This window comes from Mus caroli, unplaced genomic scaffold, assembly GCF_978045245.1.
Source record: "Mus caroli unplaced genomic scaffold, Mus_caroli_1 scaffold_14, whole genome shotgun sequence".
Taxonomy (NCBI): Eukaryota; Metazoa; Chordata; class Mammalia; order Rodentia; family Muridae; genus Mus; species Mus caroli.
Window position 1 is genome coordinate 79,815,001 of NW_028227269.1, and position 20,296 is coordinate 79,835,296.

The 20,296-nt window shown below is 43.9% G+C and overlaps 1 protein-coding gene across 2 annotated transcripts in view; it reads right to left on the reverse strand.

Moving 5' to 3' along the window:
- The window catches only part of Slc8a3 (solute carrier family 8 member A3), a 133,418-nt gene that overhangs the window by 103,345 nt on the left and 9,777 nt on the right, over positions 1-20,296 (reverse strand). For both annotated transcript variants that reach the window (XM_029484916.2, XM_021178775.2), the window contains exon 2: positions 10,865-12,709. In XM_029484916.2, the coding sequence (XP_029340776.1) occupies positions 10,865-12,648 (1,784 nt within the window). In that variant the 5' untranslated portion in view covers positions 12,649-12,709. The remainder of the gene's footprint in view (positions 1-10,864; positions 12,710-20,296) is intronic.

Sequence of the window (20,296 nt, forward strand, 5' to 3'; positions counted from 1 at the left end):
AGCAGATAAGCTCCCTCCCAGGGAAAGAAAGGGTCTGGGCAGGAGGGCAGGGCAGCTCCCTATGCAGCAGCAAGGGGCTATCATTACATGGCCCAGATAGGACAGAATTACATGCTCCCTGAAGGAAATTCTTAATTAATTTCTCAGGGTGTCTCTTGAGATTCAAAGGCAACCAGTGCTCAGAGTAGCGGAGTGGTACAGACACTGTCCTTCTAAAGAGCTGGTGACAGACAGGTCTCCCGGCTGTGCAGGAGTTAGTTCGGGAATGCCAGTGTCCAGACGGTTCTGTGGGTCTTGCTGAGGCTGGGAGAGGAAGAGGTAAAGGATAGAAAGTGGAGACTGGTGGGGTGCTCCCTGACCCTCATGCCCAAGCACAATATCCAATCAATGGCCTCCTTGAGCTTTCTGCAACCTCCAAGTGGTACATAGACAGAAGATGAGCCAGGAATCTACTCAAGAACTCACCCATCCCTCTACCCAGCTATTCACTTGTTCCAGAGACATCAATTTCCTCTTTGTGCTACATAGAGCATCCTGCTAGCCATACAGGTTAGAACCAGGTCCTGTTGTGGTCAAGAACGCAGACTGGATGAGGACTACTTGCCCCCAAAGCCAGCATCTTCTTATGTCTGTCTATGCTACCCTGAGCCCAGATCAATTAGCCATTCTTTCTAATAAGTTCTAAATCAACTGAAGAATGGAGCAAGCGAGAACAACACCAAAACAAATCTCCGACAGAGGGAGGTTTGCTTCTGTTTCACCTCAGCCTTTGGTGGTTCCTGTGTATGGAAGAGGCAAGTACTGCACATAACCATGTTCCAACCAGACCATGGCGTCCCTGAGGACAAGGACCATCTGTTCTCATTGCTCAGCCCTGAGTATGAGCTCTCCAAATGCCTGCTGACTACACACTAAGTAACTGACATCATTCTCTGACTTCCATTTTTTCTTGCTCCTAGCCTCATGGATATGGAGGGTTGTCATAGGCTCTCCTGGGGTTACACCTAATCCACAGCCACTCCTCCTTGTTTTTAATTCTCTCTAGTCTTTGTTCCTGACAGCCTTCAGTCACTAGAGTGGAAACTATGTCAAAGAACAAAAGCAAAAACCCAAACAAGACAAAACCACCACCACCACCAACAACAACAACAACAATAAAAGAAGAAAAACAAAATCCTGGGTCTGACTGCAAGGTTCTTTCCCCAGCAACAGGCAGTGCTTCATCTGTTGGTAGGATGGCATGATAAAAAGATAAATCAAGAAGCCTCAATGGACTCACTTGGGTAAGTGTTGGAATTGAATCAAGGTTATGAATCCAGATTCCTCGGCTAAGTGTTACAACATTTAGTTGAGACCTACCTAATTCCCTAGGCTCAGTTGTTCCAGAATTAAAAGAATAATAAACAATCAGTGTACATGTCTGTTTTGATGCAAAAAAAGGACAACCCACACTGTTTTTATTACTGAAGTTCAGTAATATAGCTTGAAATTTGGTCTGGTTATCTGCCCAGCATGTCAGAATTGCCCCCACCCCAAAATTACTTTAGGTAACCGGCAACTATGGCTATTAAGAAAAAATGAGAGCTAAGGAGATTGCTCAGTGAGTTAGAGGGCTTGCTTTGCAAGCATGAAGATGTGAGTTTAACTCCCCAGCACCCACATGAAAAGTTGGGCATGCCTGGACATGCCTATAATCCCAGCTTCAGTGCAGGGGTACAGAGATAGATGGATCCAGGGGTGTGCTGACCAGCCAGCCTAGCCATAATGGTGAGGTCTCAGTTCAGTGAGAGATCCTGTCTCAAGGGAACAAAGTGGAGAGCAATAGAGAAAGACAGGAGACCAAGGCCTGCTCTGTTCTCGGCACACACACACACCTGCACACACTCACATGCATGCAACAGACAACAGCATCACACACACAGAGACAGACAGAGACAGAAACAGAGAGAGATAGGCACACTCCTAGCCTTCTCTATGTGTGAAAAAAGAAAGGTAGTATTTTCCTTTTAAGCTGGTCCCAGCTTAATGACTTTATTGTAGTACTAAGATATGTGCTACAATAGAAGGAATGTGTTCAGAATCGGAAGATGAAGGTTTTGATACTTAACCTTAAAAAAGAAAAAAAAAAGGCTGTGCTCTGGGGAAAATGATATCACAAAGTCCTTATATTTTTTTAAAAAGCAGACTTTTATGTTGTTATACAAGTAACTGGACTTTTACTGCATAAGCACAGTAGCAGGAGCAATAATGAATTTTCCTAGAGTTGTGAACTCCAACGGTAAGGTTCAGGAACCAACAGTCCTCCCACTTTCTCTATAATATTCTGATCTCTCTATAGGGTTAACACATCAGAGCTGCTTTAAAGCACCAGCACCTACTATCTTCAAAACATTGCCATCCATGGGTACGTGCTGCAGTCAGCACTTGACCTCAGTCATTCCATTCTCTCCTCAACCCCCAAGGTAGACACTGTAGATCCAATAGCCCACAAAAGTTAATTAAAATGTCGTTCCTCTCTGCTTTTAACTCATCACAATAACACCAGTTATGTTTTGCTATCCTGCAGAAAACGATGATCATTAGTTACCAGCTAAGAATATCCTAGAACACAGGTGGCACAAAAAAATGGAAGATGGTTAAAAAACAAACAAACAAACAAACAAACAAACAAATGTATGATAGAAGTAATTTAACAAACACTTGCCTACTTTCTGAAACCTGGTGTGTTAGGAGGGGATCTAGAAGAGTCTCTTATTTTTAAAAGCTGGTGCTTCACGTGTCTAATGGGAACTCATGCTTCTGTGGATTCACACAATGAATAGAGAGTTCTGTGTTATGAAGGATGAAGAAGAGAGACGCTGAGGGAAAAATAGTCACTTTACATTAACACATCTCAAGGAGAGGCAGGCTCTTAATTGATCTATCTCGTGAGGTTCTCTACTACTTCCATAGGATTAGAGTATGGATTAGAATATGTGGCCTGTTCTTCTCATATCTACAGTTCAGCACAGGTATCACCTCACAGATCCTTCTTAACACAGCTCACTGGGACAGCCACTACTAATTGCCCAGAGGTGACTCTAAGGGGCGTGCTATTTTCCTCCACATCCCTGGACACCCGTGCCACTTATGGAGAATAGATCCCCAGAGTTCCTGGAAAGACCTCAAGTTCCAGCTCTGCAGATAAAGAAAGACAGCTGAATTCTGCTGTCCCGCAGAGATCAGGTAGAGAGGAAGAGGCTGAAAGAGAACGGTCATTCTAGTCTTGACTGCTGGAGGAAGCATGGAACCACTTGGGCTTGATCTAAAACACAGGCAGCACCGAAAACAGACCGGAGAGGAGCTTTTGAAGTGACTCAGTCTCACAGAATATAACTGAAAACAAGGCAGAACTCTCAGATGATGCCACTCTCCCAGAGAGGGCAGATCAGTAAGGGGAGAAGTGACCCTGGTAACCTTGAGAGCTGGATCACTCAGAATTGCAAACCAGGAATGGTCACTGTTGTTCTGGCCAGCTTAATGCCAGCTCTGGCATCTGCTGTCAGTGGGACACATTGCTTGGGTCTGGGGAGTGCCCCTTCTTCTAGCCAACTACCACAACATAGACCACTGTGACTTCAAGGCTCTACTACAGAGCTTATACACTCTTCCAGTTGAGAGGGTACAGGGAGTCTTGCCAGAGACTCCCTTCTAAATGGCACTGCCCACAACCTACTGATACAACTGTTTAGATCATTCATGGAATTTTCATGGCAACTTCATATCTCCACTCCATTACCCAGTTGTAGAGGTTAGCTGGGGTGGGGGTGGGGGTGGAGGTGGGGAGAAAGGACTTGACAACAAACGCATGGGTGGCTAGGAGATTTTTACTTGGTCATATTTAAAACAAAACAAAACAACAACAACAAGATCAGTCCCCTCTAGAGAACTTGACCATTAAGTCTGGAAGGAGTTGTCCAGGTTGGCGAAGAGGGGTGCAAGGACACCCAGAGAGAAAACTGTTCATCTGTCAGGTTCTATAGCAAGCTGGAAGGAAGAAATGCAATTGCCAAGGTGGCAAGAAACAGAGATGCCAAGGGACTGAGGCCTCAGGCTCAGGAGGAAATATATCAGGATGAGAAGGCCATCCTTCTTGCTGCTTCAGGCCATATCTGATGGCTTTCCGCTATCAGCTCTCATCTCTGCTGGATCTTTATAATGAAATCTTTCTGTCTCACCTAGAGACAAACAAATCGTTCATGGTGAAGGAGGAAGATGCACTGTCACGAGGGCTTTGTTTCCTGGGAGACATCCATCTTCTCAGCGCTATCAAGCAGTTAGTGTCACCATCCAATTGACAGGTTTTTATTTTTTAAGGGATTTTTTTCCAGCTCCTTCCAGCTTACTTGAAGTCATAGATAAGAGAGAGGACAGAAGGCAACCCAGTGAGGAGGCCAGCACTGAGAAGGAGGGGAGCTCAGAAAGAGAGACCAGATTGGAAGAGCACAATGACTGAAGGTGCTCCTGGGGAAGGTGTTGGGTATAGAGACACCACGGCAGAGGTCTGCTGACTCTGGAGCATCTTCAACTAAGGAAGAGCGGCTGTCGCAGGGGATGCTTATTGGAAAGAACAAGCAGAAGCAAGTACCCTCCTAATGCAGATTAACATACCAGAGGGAGGCAAAGTGAACCAGTGTAAGGGTACACAGCCGAGGCAATCAGTAACTGTCTTGCTGAGGTGGCTGTCATGCTGGTGACAGCATGACTTCTGAGTCACCACAATCCCAAAAGAGAAGGTTAGAGACAGTAGTGGGCCCAGTGCATGTCACAAAAGACACATAAGGAGAAACTTAAAAAGCAGACAAGCCAAGGTCAAAATGTCTCGGGGAATTGGACGACTAGAGAGAGGTAGTAGTAGTCTATTCTACGGCCAAATTTCCCATACTTGGTGTATTAAGTTACTGTCAAGATGACACCTAGAGAAAACCAAGTCAAGGACTTCTTGCAGCATCATCTGGATCACAAATAAGTGCTTCTTTAGGGGGTTTGATAGAACATTGACTGGAACTGGACTGAGTTCATGCAAGGGCAGATTATCCATTATGTAGCTACAGACACTGACCTGTGCAAGGGAGGGTGCCATGCCAATGGCTGACCTCGAACATATACCAGTACAGACTGATCAGCATGTTTTTAGAAAAATGAAATTTTCCAGAATAAGCTTTATTTTCAGCTTTAAATTCTTCTTTAATTTGGGTAAGTTTGTTTATGTTTGCAAATAAGACAAGGGGTACCATTGCGACATTTTCATACATGTAGAGAATGATTGTATTTTGCCCAGATTTGTCAGCCTAGAGCCAGCTCTCATCCCTCCTGCAAACTTTGGCTGGCTCCTTTCTCTCCTCACTTTCACAATGCTGACTTCTTCCTTGTATACTCTGTGTGTGCTGGAGGTAAAAGCCTGACTCCTCTGAATGCTACCTGAGAATATGTATGTGATGCTAGTTGGCAAAATCCTCAAAGCATCCCATTCTTGCAAAAAGGTCTTCAATGACATAGAATCTATGTATGTCGGGCTTGCTGTAGTTGAGAATCAAACAATCTATATTCAGCTATCAAGTACATACTACTGGCTTCGTGCCAGGACTTAAGACTGTATTGGGAAGTACAGCTTCATTCCTCATTAAAAAAAAAAAAGTAAGAAGAAAACAACATCTTCAATAATCAGTCTGCTGCCTTCAATAATCAGCCTTCATGGGCCTGGGGGAAACCGAGCCAAAGGTGTGCACACATGCTCTAGGAGTATGATGGGGAGACCGGACCAAGAAGAATCCTCAGTCACTGCTCTGGCTTTGTTTAGCATCCCTTGCCTTTATTCTTGGGAACGAGTGAGGAAACTTTGACTTTAGGAGGCAGAAGAGTCCAGAGAAGACAAGCTTTTATTAAAACGCAGAAACTCCATTGGCTCAGGATCTTCCTCCTTCCCTGAACAGTTTCAAGGTGAGCTGAGAGATTAAAAATAGTCCATGCTATATTAGTATCCTTAGTTAAGACATTAGTCACATAATACTCCAAGACTTGCACTCTCAAAACAGCCTTCACATCCAAATTGTCATATTCTTTGCACGACTAACATTTTACTGGTGAATAAAAATAAAGCAGAGATACCCCAAGCAGAAGGGGACATTAACGCGGCAGCTTGTAACATCCTTTGCCTTCCCAGCTTCTGTCCCATCTAATGTGATATTGCCATCATATCCAATGTGATATTGGGAATTGCCTTCACTCTTTGAGTTCTGCTTTATAATTTGTAAAATGAGAGGTCAAATATCGTCCAGCTTTAACATATAATTTGGTTGGAACATGTACCACACAGCCAATACTATGTTCTTCCTTGAAGGAGGCCTCTGCTACTCAATTATAGTAGATCCTGCTATTTGCACATTTGACTATTCCCAGAGGAGCCCCCTGACCCCTGCAAAGGTCTGTGAGTTGGAACAAGCTGTTATTTTACAGAAGCACGAGTGAGCCTTAGATAGATAAGAGCCAGTCACTTCTTTAATGAGTGAAATTAGCATGCAAGCAAAACTCATATCTCCAAGAGGTTTTGTTACTGTTTGCTGTAGACTCAAGCACTTTATATCATTCTATAGGGATAGGTATAAAACTGGGATTCTCCTGGATCATGAAGATATCAGTAGTATCTATCACAAAATGTCAAGGGATCATTGTAATACAGGTGTAATATTGTCACACACCAACCAATCCCACTTCCATCACTACTGTGTCCTTAATGAAGGTTCCTTAACATTTGACTGCTGTGTCACACACACGATAGGGATCTCTCGTTTCCCCTTTATTAACTCTTTCTCAAGTATACCATTCTCCCACGTGTCTGCGTTTGTGTGTACATGTTGATCCTTTCTTCCTAAGAGTGAGATCCTGGAGAGATGAAACGTCAGTTTGTCTTATTTCTCTAGCCTCCGCAGGCGCTGAGGTTGCCTACCAATGTACTAACACACAACAAACACTTAGTAAACATTTATTGAATGACTGAGTTCCTTCTAGGAGAAGGCACTGTGCTAAAGGTGCATTTTTTTTCCTATTTGTATTTTGTACTTAACCTTATCTTGCAGGTAGAGAGATAATGTTAATTCTATTGTTTCAACAATAACAATAACAAAATCTCTAGGACCCATGCAGATGATATGACTATGCAATGTTATACTCCCAGTGAGGGGTGGGTTCATACCCATTTGTCAGATTTCACGGTTCAGAGTTTTCCATTATACCATGATGTTGCAAATTCCTTAGAGGGAGGGCTAAACAAGATACACTCAAGGATCTAGTGTGTGCACACATGCATTCATGAGTGGGAATGTAGGAGTGCATGTGCTACAGCACATGTATGGAAGTCAGGAGACAATCTTGGCTGTCTGTCATTATCTTCTACCTTGTCTGAGATAGGCTCTCTCAATTGTTTTTCTACTGTGTGTGCCAGGCTAGCTGCCCTGCTCACTTCCAGGGATTCAGGAATCCTGGGATTACAGATGCTCACATTATACATTCAGCTTCTGTGTTCTAGAGCCTCCAACTCAGATCCTTGTACTGGCACAGCAAGCATGCTTACTCATGAGACCATCTCCCAGTTCCAGTACTCCTGATAGAACATGTAACTGGGTAGTACCCAGTAGTCAACCAAAAAGTTCCAGTATCACCAGCTTTAATATGTACTGGGCAAGTACTTCTCCAAAGACCAGTCGGCTCCTGTCCAAGTACCTGAAGGGGTCAACTCCGCTCCCAGACTGGCCTTGCAATTAGAAAGCCTTGGTTGGAACTGAGTTGTTGCTATGTTGGGTTTGAAAACTGGAATTGGAAAGTACCCATTCTTGGAAAATTAAGCAAGTTATTGCCGGGTAGTGGTGGTGTACGCCTTTAATCTCAGTGCTTGGGAGGCAGAGGCAGGCAGATTTCAGAGTTCAAGGCCAGCTTGGTCTACAGAGTGAGTTCCAGAACAGCCAGGGTGATACAGAGAAACCCTGTCTCGAAAACCAAAAACCAAAAGTTTTCAAATAACAAAGTTATTTGAAAAGTTTTCAAATAACAAAGTTATTTGAAAAGCTGCTTTTGTGGTTTTGTCAGGACCTTCATATTTTTTACCTATAAGAAATGCTCAACCCTGATGTGTACTTCCAATAACAATGTTTAAGGAACAAGTGTTCTAAAAGGCAAAAGGCCCTGTTCAGCTCAAATATGTCATAGGTTAGGATGAGGACTCGTCACAGTGACCAGAAACTAGCATGCTATCATTAATTACAGTCACAAAGAGGTCTAAGTAACCTGATCTTCTCAGTGGTGTCTGCTGAATATACTGTTTAGTCATCACACTGCAGCTACCAACCCTGCTTACTGCACACACCATGGAACCAGAACATCTCCAGGCATTACAGTAAGTCCTGTAAGAAAGCTATTACTCCTATTTTACCACCAGGGAGATTAAATCATAGGCAATGATTTTTTTTCTTATTCATGTGGTTAAGTCAACAGGGAAGTTAGACTTCTGACCCAAAGTATTCAGAGTCCGTGGTTCTTCTACTACATAGTACTGTTACCTATGGTTAGAGACACTAGAAAGCACCATGGGCTTTTAACTTTAACAGACCTTTGGCTTGTTATTCTTCAGTAAAGGAAGCCCAAAGGGTCAAACCATACTGAAATCAATCCGTGGTGCAAAGGGATAGATAGAAACATAAACTTGTTTGCCAAGGCACATGTGCATATGCATGTATACACACAGAGAGAGGGAAAGACAGGGGGAGGGGGAGGGGGAGGGGGAGGGGGAGGGGGAGGGGGAGGGGGAGGGGAGGGGGAGGGGGAGGGGGAGGGGAGGGGGAGGGGGAGGGGAGGGGGAGGGGGAGGGGGAGGGGGAGGGGGAGGGGGAGAGGGAGAGGGAGAGTTTTGAGAAAATATAGGCATACTCAGAGACCCTAGGTAGATAACAGATCATTAAGAGAATGAAGAAATTGGGGACCAAATTTTTACCTTGTCCAAGCTAACTTTTTATGACAATGGAAGGTAAATATTGAATGGGAATTTCCACCAAATCTAGCCAATCACAGGAGGTTGTGTGAATTTGACATCATCTAATGCCTGAAAATAAACACTCTCATGCCAATATTACCATAAACATATGTGAAATTTCGCTAAGTTCATCTTCCCAGTGAGAGCCTCGCTTTATCTGTATGCATGAGTACTTTTCCTAGAGCATATAGAAATAGCTAGTATTCTCTGGAAGGCATGAGTTCTTATGTTAACAAATGGTTATCTTTCCCAGAAAAAAAAAATGACTAAATAGTGTCCTAACAAGCCAATTTTTTGACAGCTTTTTCCCTTCAGGAGACAGGACCCCCACCCTATTCTTTCAGCAAGTGAGACTATGCCCCACACTCAATGCCTACATTTGGGTTGGGAAGATTTTACAGAAAAAAAAAAAAAGAAGTATATGACAATCTCACCTGTATCCAGGCGAGGGACATATTGTTATTTTTCACTCTTTATATGTCAGGGTTTCCTTTCAGAGATACTAAGTGACTTGTCCAAAATCAGAAGAGATTAGAAAATACAGCAATAGAATCCCTTGGGTCATCCAGCTGTTCCCAGAAGAACCAAGACTTTTAGAGTGTTGTCCCATGGCTGGACCCCAGAAGAAAGGCTTCAATAGCATTTTTTTCTGGGGCCTATGGAAATTCTCTAACCCTCTTTTCCAGGAGTTCCTTCCCTTCTATTTTCTGAATGATTCAATGCCCCACAAGTAGAAGCTACAGGTTCATGAAACAGTTTTCATTCTCCTTTCTCTTCTTCACACCACCTCCTGCCTATAGAACATCACGTATCCCGAGATGGGTCCCTCTCTCATTGGCATTCTCCTAAGGTTCCTTGAAAAGCTGACCCTACCATAAGCTAAGAAAGCCATTTTCCTACCCCCACCATGCTATCTATACAAGTCGAGAACAGAATGCCCATTTGCAAGAAGGATCAGTGAGGAGGGATGGCCGAAGCACAGGCTCTTGGGTTCTGATCGGCTGAATGGAGCAAGGAGTGGTAAAATAGCTCAGAGCAGCTCTAAACTGTGAAACAGAAGATGTATTTCCTCCTGTAAATCTCCCTCACTGCATAGCCAAAAGTTGGAGCTTCTATTTAAGCCAAAAGGCAAGAAGACAATGGTCCTCAGTGCTCTCCTTCTCCACGACACTTGCAGTTCTCTGGTCATATTGACTTGCCCCCTTCGGGTTAGACAAGCCTTGTTCCATGAAATAGTGTATTGAGAGACATTACCAAGTTTCAATCAACCTCTAAGTAGGAAGAGCAGTGTCTGGAATCTGGCTATGCAACACACCTGCAATGTGGAACTGAGGGGAAGTAAGCCCGTGCCAGTTGTTATCTTAAGGATATGATATGAGCAAACTATTATTGTCCTGGAATAGTAAGTTTCCAAACTCATAGCCTTTGGTATGGAAGAGGGAGGAAGGAGAAGTCTGTGTATTTCCTAGCTATTGTTTGGTCACAAGCATTCTTCCAGATCTTATAGAACCTTCTGACACCACACAACTCTACTGCCCATCATTTTGATTGTCAGTGGACAAAAGGCTCTGAGTCCTTAGATCTGAACCAACCATCCAGAAACAATTGAGAAAGAGGAAACTGAAGGAGGGCCTGGAAGCAGGGCCTGTCCAGTAGTATCTGCTGATCCCTCATACCTGTGATGAAAGCAAAGTTTGGCATTAACACAAATACAAGGGGAGCACTGTAAGGAGCAGTACTAAAGCACAGAGAGAGATGACGCGGGCTGGGCTATGGAGGAATGAAATACAAGAAAGTTACTTACACCGTTTCATCATTCTTGAACTCCAGCTCCCCATATGTATCTTCAAAGTCCTCGCCACCACCCTTGGCTGTCCCTTCTACTGTCCTAAAAGGGACGATGACTGTGCCCCTGGCACCTGATGTCCTCAAAACCTTGACTTCCATAACACCAATACTTTCACTGACATGAATGGTATCACATTCAAAAGTGAAAATTCCTGCATGGTCATCATCCAAGATGGTTACTGTAGCCACACAAGGGGAGGCCAGGACAGCCCGCGGCAAAGGAAGACTATTGAGTATTGCTGGGAGCATCCCCTCCTCCAGCTGCTCCTCTTCTACACGGACATTGCTCAGCCTCACAAAGAAGTGCTCATCCTCCTCAAAAATGTCATCATCAATGATGCCCACAGAGAACTCCTTCTGGGTCTCTCCTGGCTTCAGAACCACAGTGCCCTCTGTGAACTCATAGTCCGCCCCTGCATTGGCAGAGCCGTCCTCTGTTTTGTAGTCCACGTACATGGTCTTGGATATATCTCCCCCTTTCCTCACCACGGTCAGGAGGACAGCTCCACAGTTCTCCAGGCACTGATAAGAACATGGGTCAAAGAAGACCTTAGAGGCAAAGTCCTCCGGCTCATCGGTATGCACCTCGCTCATGCTGGAGGTCTTCTTGGCTTGCTCAGCTGCATGTTTCTTAAGTATATTGCCCGCACCAGTCATCATCCGGGTGGCTTGGATGCGGTAGAAAGCACGGCTCTTCTGTTGGTGGGAAAGAGCATAGTAATTGGCCATCTCCACTAGCTGATCTAGGTCCTTTTCTGGGTGTTTTTGTTTCAGATCTTTTAGAATCCGGATCATTTCCCTGCGAGATTCATCTACCTCCTTTCCTTCCAACGGTATAAAGTTCCCATCTAGAAAGTGAGAATTCATCATTTTCCCATCCATCTCAATGCCCTTAGGGTGGTCACCCTCTGTCTCAATGATAATTCCTCGGTGTTTATCTGTGCGGTATTTTTTGTGCATGTATTTGTAGAAGAGCAGTCGCTTATCTGCCACCCAAGCCAGCAGGACACACACGGGAAAGAAGAAGAGAGTAAGGAGGCCTTCCCAAACCTGGACCACACCAGGAGAGAAGACTGCCAGGATCATATAGAGCCAAATGTAGGCAAAGATGCTCCAAGCAGCCGTGACGAAGAAGACTCGCAGGTGCTTGATCTTTCGAGTCTCCCCATCTGGGATCACATAGACACAGATGCCAATGATGATGAACATGTTGAAGGCCGCACTGCCAACGATAGTAGATGGTCCCAGATCACCAGCAATGAACCCGTGACCACACACCTCAATTAAAGACAGGAGAATCTCTGGAGCAGAAGAGCCCAGGGCCATGAGGGTCAGATTGGAGACAGTTTCATTCCATACCCGAATTGTAGTTGTGCTGGTCTCTCCATTGGGCTTCTTGATGGTCACTTCCCTCTCTTGGGAGGTAATGACTTCAATAGATGCCATGAATCGGTCAGCAATGATAGACACCCCAAGAAACATGTATATCAGGGCCACAAAATAGACAATGACCCTGGCAATCTTGTCCCCAAGGGAAGGGTTCTCTGGATACCAGATTGGCAAAATGACACCCTCCTTGCAGTCTGATGACCCTGAACAGGATTCATTGTTCTGCCCTGCACTGGGCACATCCCCCGAGTCACCAGCCTCTGCTCGAAGACCATTCAGGAAGAGCACAAAAGTAACCAGCCCAAAATGGAGGAAGGCAGAGGTGAGAGGCTGCAGCCGTAACCACGCCATACACAAGACTTAGGTTCTGGCTCCACCACAGCACCAATGGTCCTCCTCACAGGCCTGCGACCTAGAAACAAATCAGAGGCAGGAAAAGGCATGAGAAAAAATAGGGGCAACAATTGGCAGGTTCCCACCAACACAAATGGATGGTTCACCTCGATTGACATATGGCACTGACATATGTGGCCGTCTCTCACTTGGAAAGTAGATGTCAATGGGAGACACAAATAGCTTCTCTGTCCTCAAAAACCATCTGGTAGAGATTCAGTTGAAGAATGGTTTGAAATAGCTGGCAAGACTAGGGATAGAAATGCAAGTGATACCTCCTAGTCCTGAGGTGTAGCGCCACTCGTCCCTAGAATCAACTTAAAATAGATGCTCATTCCCCCACCTTCCTTCTCATTTGCACCGTTGCTAGAACTTTCAGTCTTCCTTGCTCTGCGTTCTTATTCACAAACCTTGCACAGCTCAGGTTTGCAAGTGTATGTGCTGAGCTGTGCATGATATACATGGGCTGGTCCTTGGGATAGCACACCTTGCTCTGGGTGTGATTGTGCTCTTGTAGGTGAAAGCTCCTTCCTCAAATATGAAACTTCCTGGAGGCAACCAGGAGTTCTGAGGCTTCTTGTGAAAAAGAATTGATTTCACAGTGAATGTTGCAATGTGTCCCTCAGACACTGTCCACTGTGTCTTTTGGACTCTCCTCCTGTTAAACCCTGTTTAGAACAGGCTATGAGTATGGTGATCATTCAGCCAACGAACTCCACATGAAAACATGGAAGGGGCCAGGAAGTAGAAATTGTTACAACTAAAACACGTGAATACATATACAGTTTTTTAAAGACTTGAAGCCGGGCATGGTGGCACACGCCTTTAATCCCAGCTCTCAGGAGGCAGAGGCATGCTGATTTCTGAGTTCGAGGGCAGCCTGGTCTACAAAGTGAGTTCCAGGACAGCCAGAGCTATACAGAGGAACCCTGTCTCAAAAAAACCAAAAAACAAAAATAAAAACAAACAAACAAAACAAAACAAAAAAGACTTGAGGTGAATCTGGGAATTACATACAGCTTCATTGGTTGGGCTCAAAGCACTGAGCAATAACTGTGCACAGAAGAGACAAGAAGGGCATTCTTTCTTTTCAGTTGAGGCTATGAGCTAGCTTCTGATCATCTGAGGCTATACGGCCTTTCACTTACTGACTCACTCAAACAGAATAGGAATGGAAACAACCAAGCAGTCGTTTTGTATAAGCAAGGCTCCACTTTCCCCTCCACTAGAATCCTATGGAGTGTAACTAGTAATGCAGGGCCATGAACTTCTGCTTGTGCAGTACATTGAAGGTGTCAAGGTTCCTATTGTCCCCATTGACTGTTCTTTTTCCATTGGTTCTCATTTTTGAAAGCAAAGTCTCCCCCAGCATCTGTCTACTAGTTATTTGTGAGAGATACCAGGTATTAGCCTGCAAACATTCCTCTCCATCCCACTCTGTAGCCAGTCCAACACTAAGTCCTATCAGTTCTCTTCCCGATCTTACTCACCACCATTGTGGTCCAAGCCACCACTGCTCCTTGTCCTATGTACCTGCTGCAGTAGCCTTCCAACTGGAAGCCCCACTTCAACTCTTGCCAGAGACTAAATCTCAATTCTACTTTCCTTGCTCAACTGTAGTAATACTGGGATTCTGGGACTCGAACTTAGGATCCCACACATGCTAGACAACTACTCTACCACAGATACCACAGAGCAATATTTCCCCAGTCAACCATAGTAATAAACAAACAAACAAACAAACAAACAAAACAAAACCCCCATCCACACAACCCCCCCCCACAAATAGATTTAAGCATATCACTCCCCTACTTGAAGCTTTTTCATGGTTTTCTTGCTCTTGATATAAATCCTTGACTCCCTGTGCTATGTCCAGCCAAGCCTTTCAGGAGCCACCTGTTTCATTATCTTCCCAGTTCATCCCCTGTCACTCTCTCACTACATTTTAACAATGTCCTTCCTTCATTTTACCCTGATTAGGCAAGCTAGCGTCCGCCTCAGAACTTTTGCCCATGCCATTATTCATACTTGAAGGAGAGTTTCTTCTCTGTACCTTCCAATCACAACAACGCCCTGTATTAACTGTCGCTCTCTGGAACAAACAATAACTTCTTCTCATTGATAAAAATGGGTAGTGTTTGTTTGTTTTGTTTACTGTTATTTACTCTCATTGCATTCTTTCCCTCGATGACATTTTTGATACTTTGGAATTTTATGTTTCTTTTCTTTTATTAGATGAATTTTCTCTTGTCCATAAAGATGAGATGACATAAGAACAGGGTTTGGGTCTCTCCTATTTACTCTGGAATCCTAAGTTGATGTTAGCAGTGTTCCGTAAATGTGTGTATTTGAAATGAATAAATATAGCTACCAAAAATGCTTCCTGAGGAGTCAATCAGCCTTCTACAAAAACTATTTTATGGTCTAAATTATAGCTAATTTCTCTAGGAATATATAAAGATCTCTTTTTGTTGTTTTTTGTTGTTTGTTTTGTTTTGTTTTTCAAGACAGGGTTTCTCTGTGTAGCCCTGGCTGTCCTAGAAATCACTCTGTAGACCAGGCTGGCCTCAAACTCAGAAATCCACTTGCTCCTGCCTCCCAAGTGCTGGGATTAAAGGCATGTGCAAACACGCCTGGCTCTAAAGATCTCATAGGCAAATCATTATTTGATTTTAGAGGTTATATAGGTTCTCTTTATATTTGTAAAACTCACACTCCATATCCAGTGCATACTATAAAGGTCTTCCTTTCAGGGCGCTATGGATTAACTCCCCTTTATACTGCCCAGGAAAACAGCCAAATGCTGAGGTTCACATGAGTCCAGAAACTGGTCCTCATAACAGTGGCTTAGGGCCTCTGCCTTTGACCTCACTCAGAGGATAAAGGGGTCATGAAATTACCATGGAAGAGTGGAGTGCTTGAAGATGTTCAGCATCACAGTTCAAAGGTTAAAAATGGTCTTGAGGGCTTGTAATATGACCAGAGATGCCCGTCACAAGTCTGACACTCATTCGCCCTTAGGAAATGAGGACAAAGGATTTTTGGTTTCTTGCCTCTACTTTCAAAACTCCTGACTTAGTGAATCCTCCCATGCAGGAGAAGATGGAGCTAAAGCAGCTTTTGAATCAAGAGCCCACAGCGACAGAAGGTGGCATCCTCAGGTGAGAAAGGACATGGGGCATCATAGTAGTAGTTGTCCTGATCAACAGGGGAGAGGCAAGAACTATTACTTACTCTAATAATACAGCCAGAGACTTAAGAGGGTCCTGTAGACACACTGTGGTGCCAGGTTTTCATGACAAATAAATACACTGTCCCTGGGCCTTAACCAGAGGATGGTTTCTTGAGGAAATATGCTGGAGGCAGGAACAAAACAAAAAGACAGGAAGGCAACCAGCTGGCAAGCAGCTGACCAGAGTTTGGAGTTGAAGGCAGAAAATACTTTGAGCGCCTACCAACTCTTTCTAGTCCCACCAGGAAAGAGATTATAGCTATGATATGGTTAGACTGTAAATGTTAGACTACAATGGCCAAGGCCATCATTTTTTTAAGTGCCACTGGTCTAGGTCCAAACACAAACTGAGACAGAGTCTAACCTGCTGGGGTATCTCCTCACCCTGTTTAAGACCCAGACTCAGGAATAGGACTTAACTTGGAACAGATATTAAGAGTAATTGCTATTTCAAAGCATTTACTACACACATCCTACTACCTTTAGTATTTATAAGAACCCTATGTAGTTAGCAACATTTTTATTTTTATATTTTGGAGAAAAGTGAGTCTTTTTAAAAATCATTTACTCAAAATGTAAGGCAAAAAAAAAAATCATCAACAGAGTCAAAACACACAGGAAACTTGGATAAAATTTTTGACCACTCAATTTTACCAAAACAGCCCAGTTTGGTAACTGGTAGATGGGAACATGGATGGCACCAGTTGGCTTCCAGTCTGATGTGGACTCAGGAGCCACATGAGCTAGAGAGCAGCATGGCTATGTCACTGTTCCCACATAGAAGACACTAACCATTTAACAGAGCTTCTGAGTCCCCAGGCTTACAGGGCTATGCTGGATGCCTGCTCCTGACACCCACCGAAATCTTCTTCTCGTCATTCAGCTCGACAAATATTGATAAAAGCCTGTGATTTGCCACTGCATGCCAGTAGGTAAAATGAGAAATGAGACAGTGTTTGCCCACAAAGGTACACTTGAGTGGGAGTGGAAAGGCATGAACATAGACAGCTCTCCTATGGATATGTGGTAAGGGCAGAGTGCTGAAGACACTCAGGGAGAGTGCTGAGCCAGCTTGGGATTCAGGGAGGCAGTTCTGAAGGAGATGATCCCTGAAATAGGTCTTCAAGCATGAGTGAGCTTTAAAAGAGAGAGAGAGAGAGAGAGAGAGAGAGAGAGAGAGAGAGAGAGAGAAGAAAAGAAAGAAGGAAGGAGAAGGAAGGAAGAGAAAGGCCAGTTAAAGAGAAAGGTCTAGGCAAAGACACAGAGGCTTGAGGGAGACAGCCACGTGCCTTGGATTACAAGGAACACAATGTGGGGAAGAGGAGACAGAAGCAGCCAATGGCAGGAGAGAGTACATTCCCCATGGGGATTCTACAGTAAGCTGAAAAAAGGGGATTTTATCCTAAGACAAGGAAAACCAATGGTGGGATTTTAAACAGGAGAACGACATGGTCTGATTTATATTTCAAAAAAAATCCATTTCCCCCAAACCTTACGATGGCTGTAGAAGAGTTGTTCACTATACCTCGTGGGACAGAGCAGATGCAGATGAAAAAGAAACTATGGTCTATTCAACCCAGAGTGACTCTCTGTTCCCACTCGGCTCTCTCAGCAGAATGCATGTCCTGGCTCAGCCCATGACCTCCTGTCTGTTTCCCGGTTTATTCTCCTAATGTGCTGCCCCACAACCCCCAGGGCCTTCTGCAAGGTGTCTGTGTCCTCAGCAGTGGCTCCTGACATCTTTTAATATCAGTGACAAATTTAATTAAAATCACTGTTCCTTGCACATCCAGATCATTAATAAAACAATGCCACTAGGCCAGACTGAACGATTCTCCCTCCTGCTACGCCCTCCACTTTCTCCAATGGGAACAGGGCTTAGGGCCTGTCACCAGCCTCTGTAGAGTCATTCTGCTCTGCTTGGCTTCTAAATCTGGGCCCCTGCACAGGCCTCACAGCCAATTTACATTAAAGTTATAGATGCAGCCAGCCTGCACTTGCTCTCACAAGACATCTGGCACAGACACATTGCAAAGCTTCCTGTGTTTCCTCTTCCCACCTTGGGGGAGGGGTGGTATTTGTGTAGAGTCCTTGCCTCTAAGCAAGACACCCTGAGAAATGCAGCCACTCAACTCCCTACTCTGTCTAAAGAGTATGAGATAAGCTAAAGAGCTTCGATGGCCTGGCTGACACAAGAGGACCTGGGTCCATGGAGGCAAACATGATACTCAGTGCTTTTCCTGCATTATTATGTCTCCTAGTCTTCCTAGGAAAGAAGGCTTTATCAGATCCATTTTGCAGATGGCACATTAGAGCTCAGAAAGACTAAGTAATCTGACCAAGACCACAATTACTAAAGAGATAGGTAGGCATCTGAATTTTCTAAGTCTGCTTCTGGAACCCATGATGTTGGGTCCCAGCTTTGGGGATCCTTTTGAGCAAGAACCCAAATAGAACAAAATGAGTCTTTCTGGATGCAGAGGCTTCCCCTGCAAGCCTGGAGGTTCTGCATGCCTCGAGGCAGCTGGGAGCAATAGAAAACCTTGGATCTGAAAGCAGGATGCAAGTTTTGTTCCTAGTTGTGTTCCAGTGAACGGGAGGCCCTGGAAAGTCCATGGTACTCTCTGGGTAAAACCTGAATCATCTATAAAGCTCAGGTTGGGTTTGACAGCTTTTATAGTTATTTAACTCAAAGATGTTTTGATCATTGGGAAGGTACACATTTAAGTGAGATCAGCCCACAGCAGTGGAAGAGCCAGGATTGGAGTTTAAACTCCCAAAGAGAAGGCAGAATATAAAGACTAAGCCAAGAGATGGTGGTTGGAAGAGAAGGCCAAGACAAGGTCAAGGACAGTCTTCAGTCTGGATTTACCAAAAGCCTGTTGGATTGAGTCCATTTTGTAAGAAACTGTTCTTTGTTGATTTAGGCTCAGACACTGTGCTAGTGACTGGGATACAGCCATTAATGAATATAATTCACATCAAGCCTTATAGAATTTATCTTCTGATGAAGGATGGAGATAAACAAAGATAAGTATAATTGATTATAACCATGTCCTGGAAAGTCATTGATACCCTTTCCTTGCTCTGCTTGAAACATACAGGTAAGTGGCTCTATGGTGAAAACATGGGGGGATGGCTGAAGTACAGTAGAACTTTAAAATAACGTGGATAACCTCAGAGCAACACAGGGAGCAATGGTCCATAGTTTTCCCTTCTCTGGTCTCATGAATGTCACCTTTCACCCTCTCTTGACCTTCTCACACTTTAATGGCACCTGAACTGTTTTATGATGTTGGAAACCTGCAGACAATCTTCCAGGAGATGCCACACACAAGAAAAGAAAGTCTATGGACAGAGCAGAGCTTCTGTCTCCTCATACTACATATAAATCATGAACTTGAAAGGGACAATAAAACAATGATCACATGCATCTATTAAGAACGTATTTAGCTGGGCATGGTGGCCCACGCCTTTAATCCCAGCACTCGGGAGGCAGAGGCAGGCAGAGTTCTGAGTTCGAGGCCAGCCTGGTCTACGAAGTGAGTGCCAGGACAGCCAGGGCTATACAGAGAAATCCTGTCTCAAAAAACCAAAAAGAAAAAAAAAACCCACTTGATTACCACAGAAGCATGTCTACACTGTCGTGAGATAATCTGTGTATGGGCATAATGTCTGCATTTTTCTAAAATGAGGAATTGCAATTGAACTTTTTTGAATTAACTTTTTTTTTAAGTGGGTGGTTTTTTTTGTATGTTTGAGTGTTTTGTCTACATGTGTGTATTTGCAATCCATCCATCCTGTTCTCAGTGAAAATCTACTAATCTGGGCTAAAATGTTGAACTTTGACACCCTTTGTCACTATAAGATTCCATAATTCAAAGATACACTATAATTTATTAAACTCATAAAATCCAGATAATCTGGGGCACTGCCAATGCCAAGAACAGTCCAGAGACGGGGGATGGGGCTTTGCTTAGGTTAAGACTGCTTTCCTGTTAATGAATCTACATCTTCACTTCGTCCTCCCACAACTGCAGACCATGATTTAAGTGATTCTACATTCTAGAGATGTCTGTGCATCAAAATATCTTTTGAGATCTGAAAAGTGTAGACATATAGATTCAACCTCAGCTCTACATTTAGGCTTCTTAGAAGTAGAGCCTAGATTTTTGTATTTTTATAAAGTTCCTTTATTGATCTTTGAGATACTGCTAAGTCTGAGGGTCTTAAGAAAGGAAACCAGAAGAAGTGTATTTAAAGAGATTTTCCTAAGAAAATTTTAAGAAAGAAAAATATATGTATCACAATGATTTCGACCATTCAGGATTTTCTTGGACCAGGAGGACGTCCATTGCATCATGAGTTGATCTA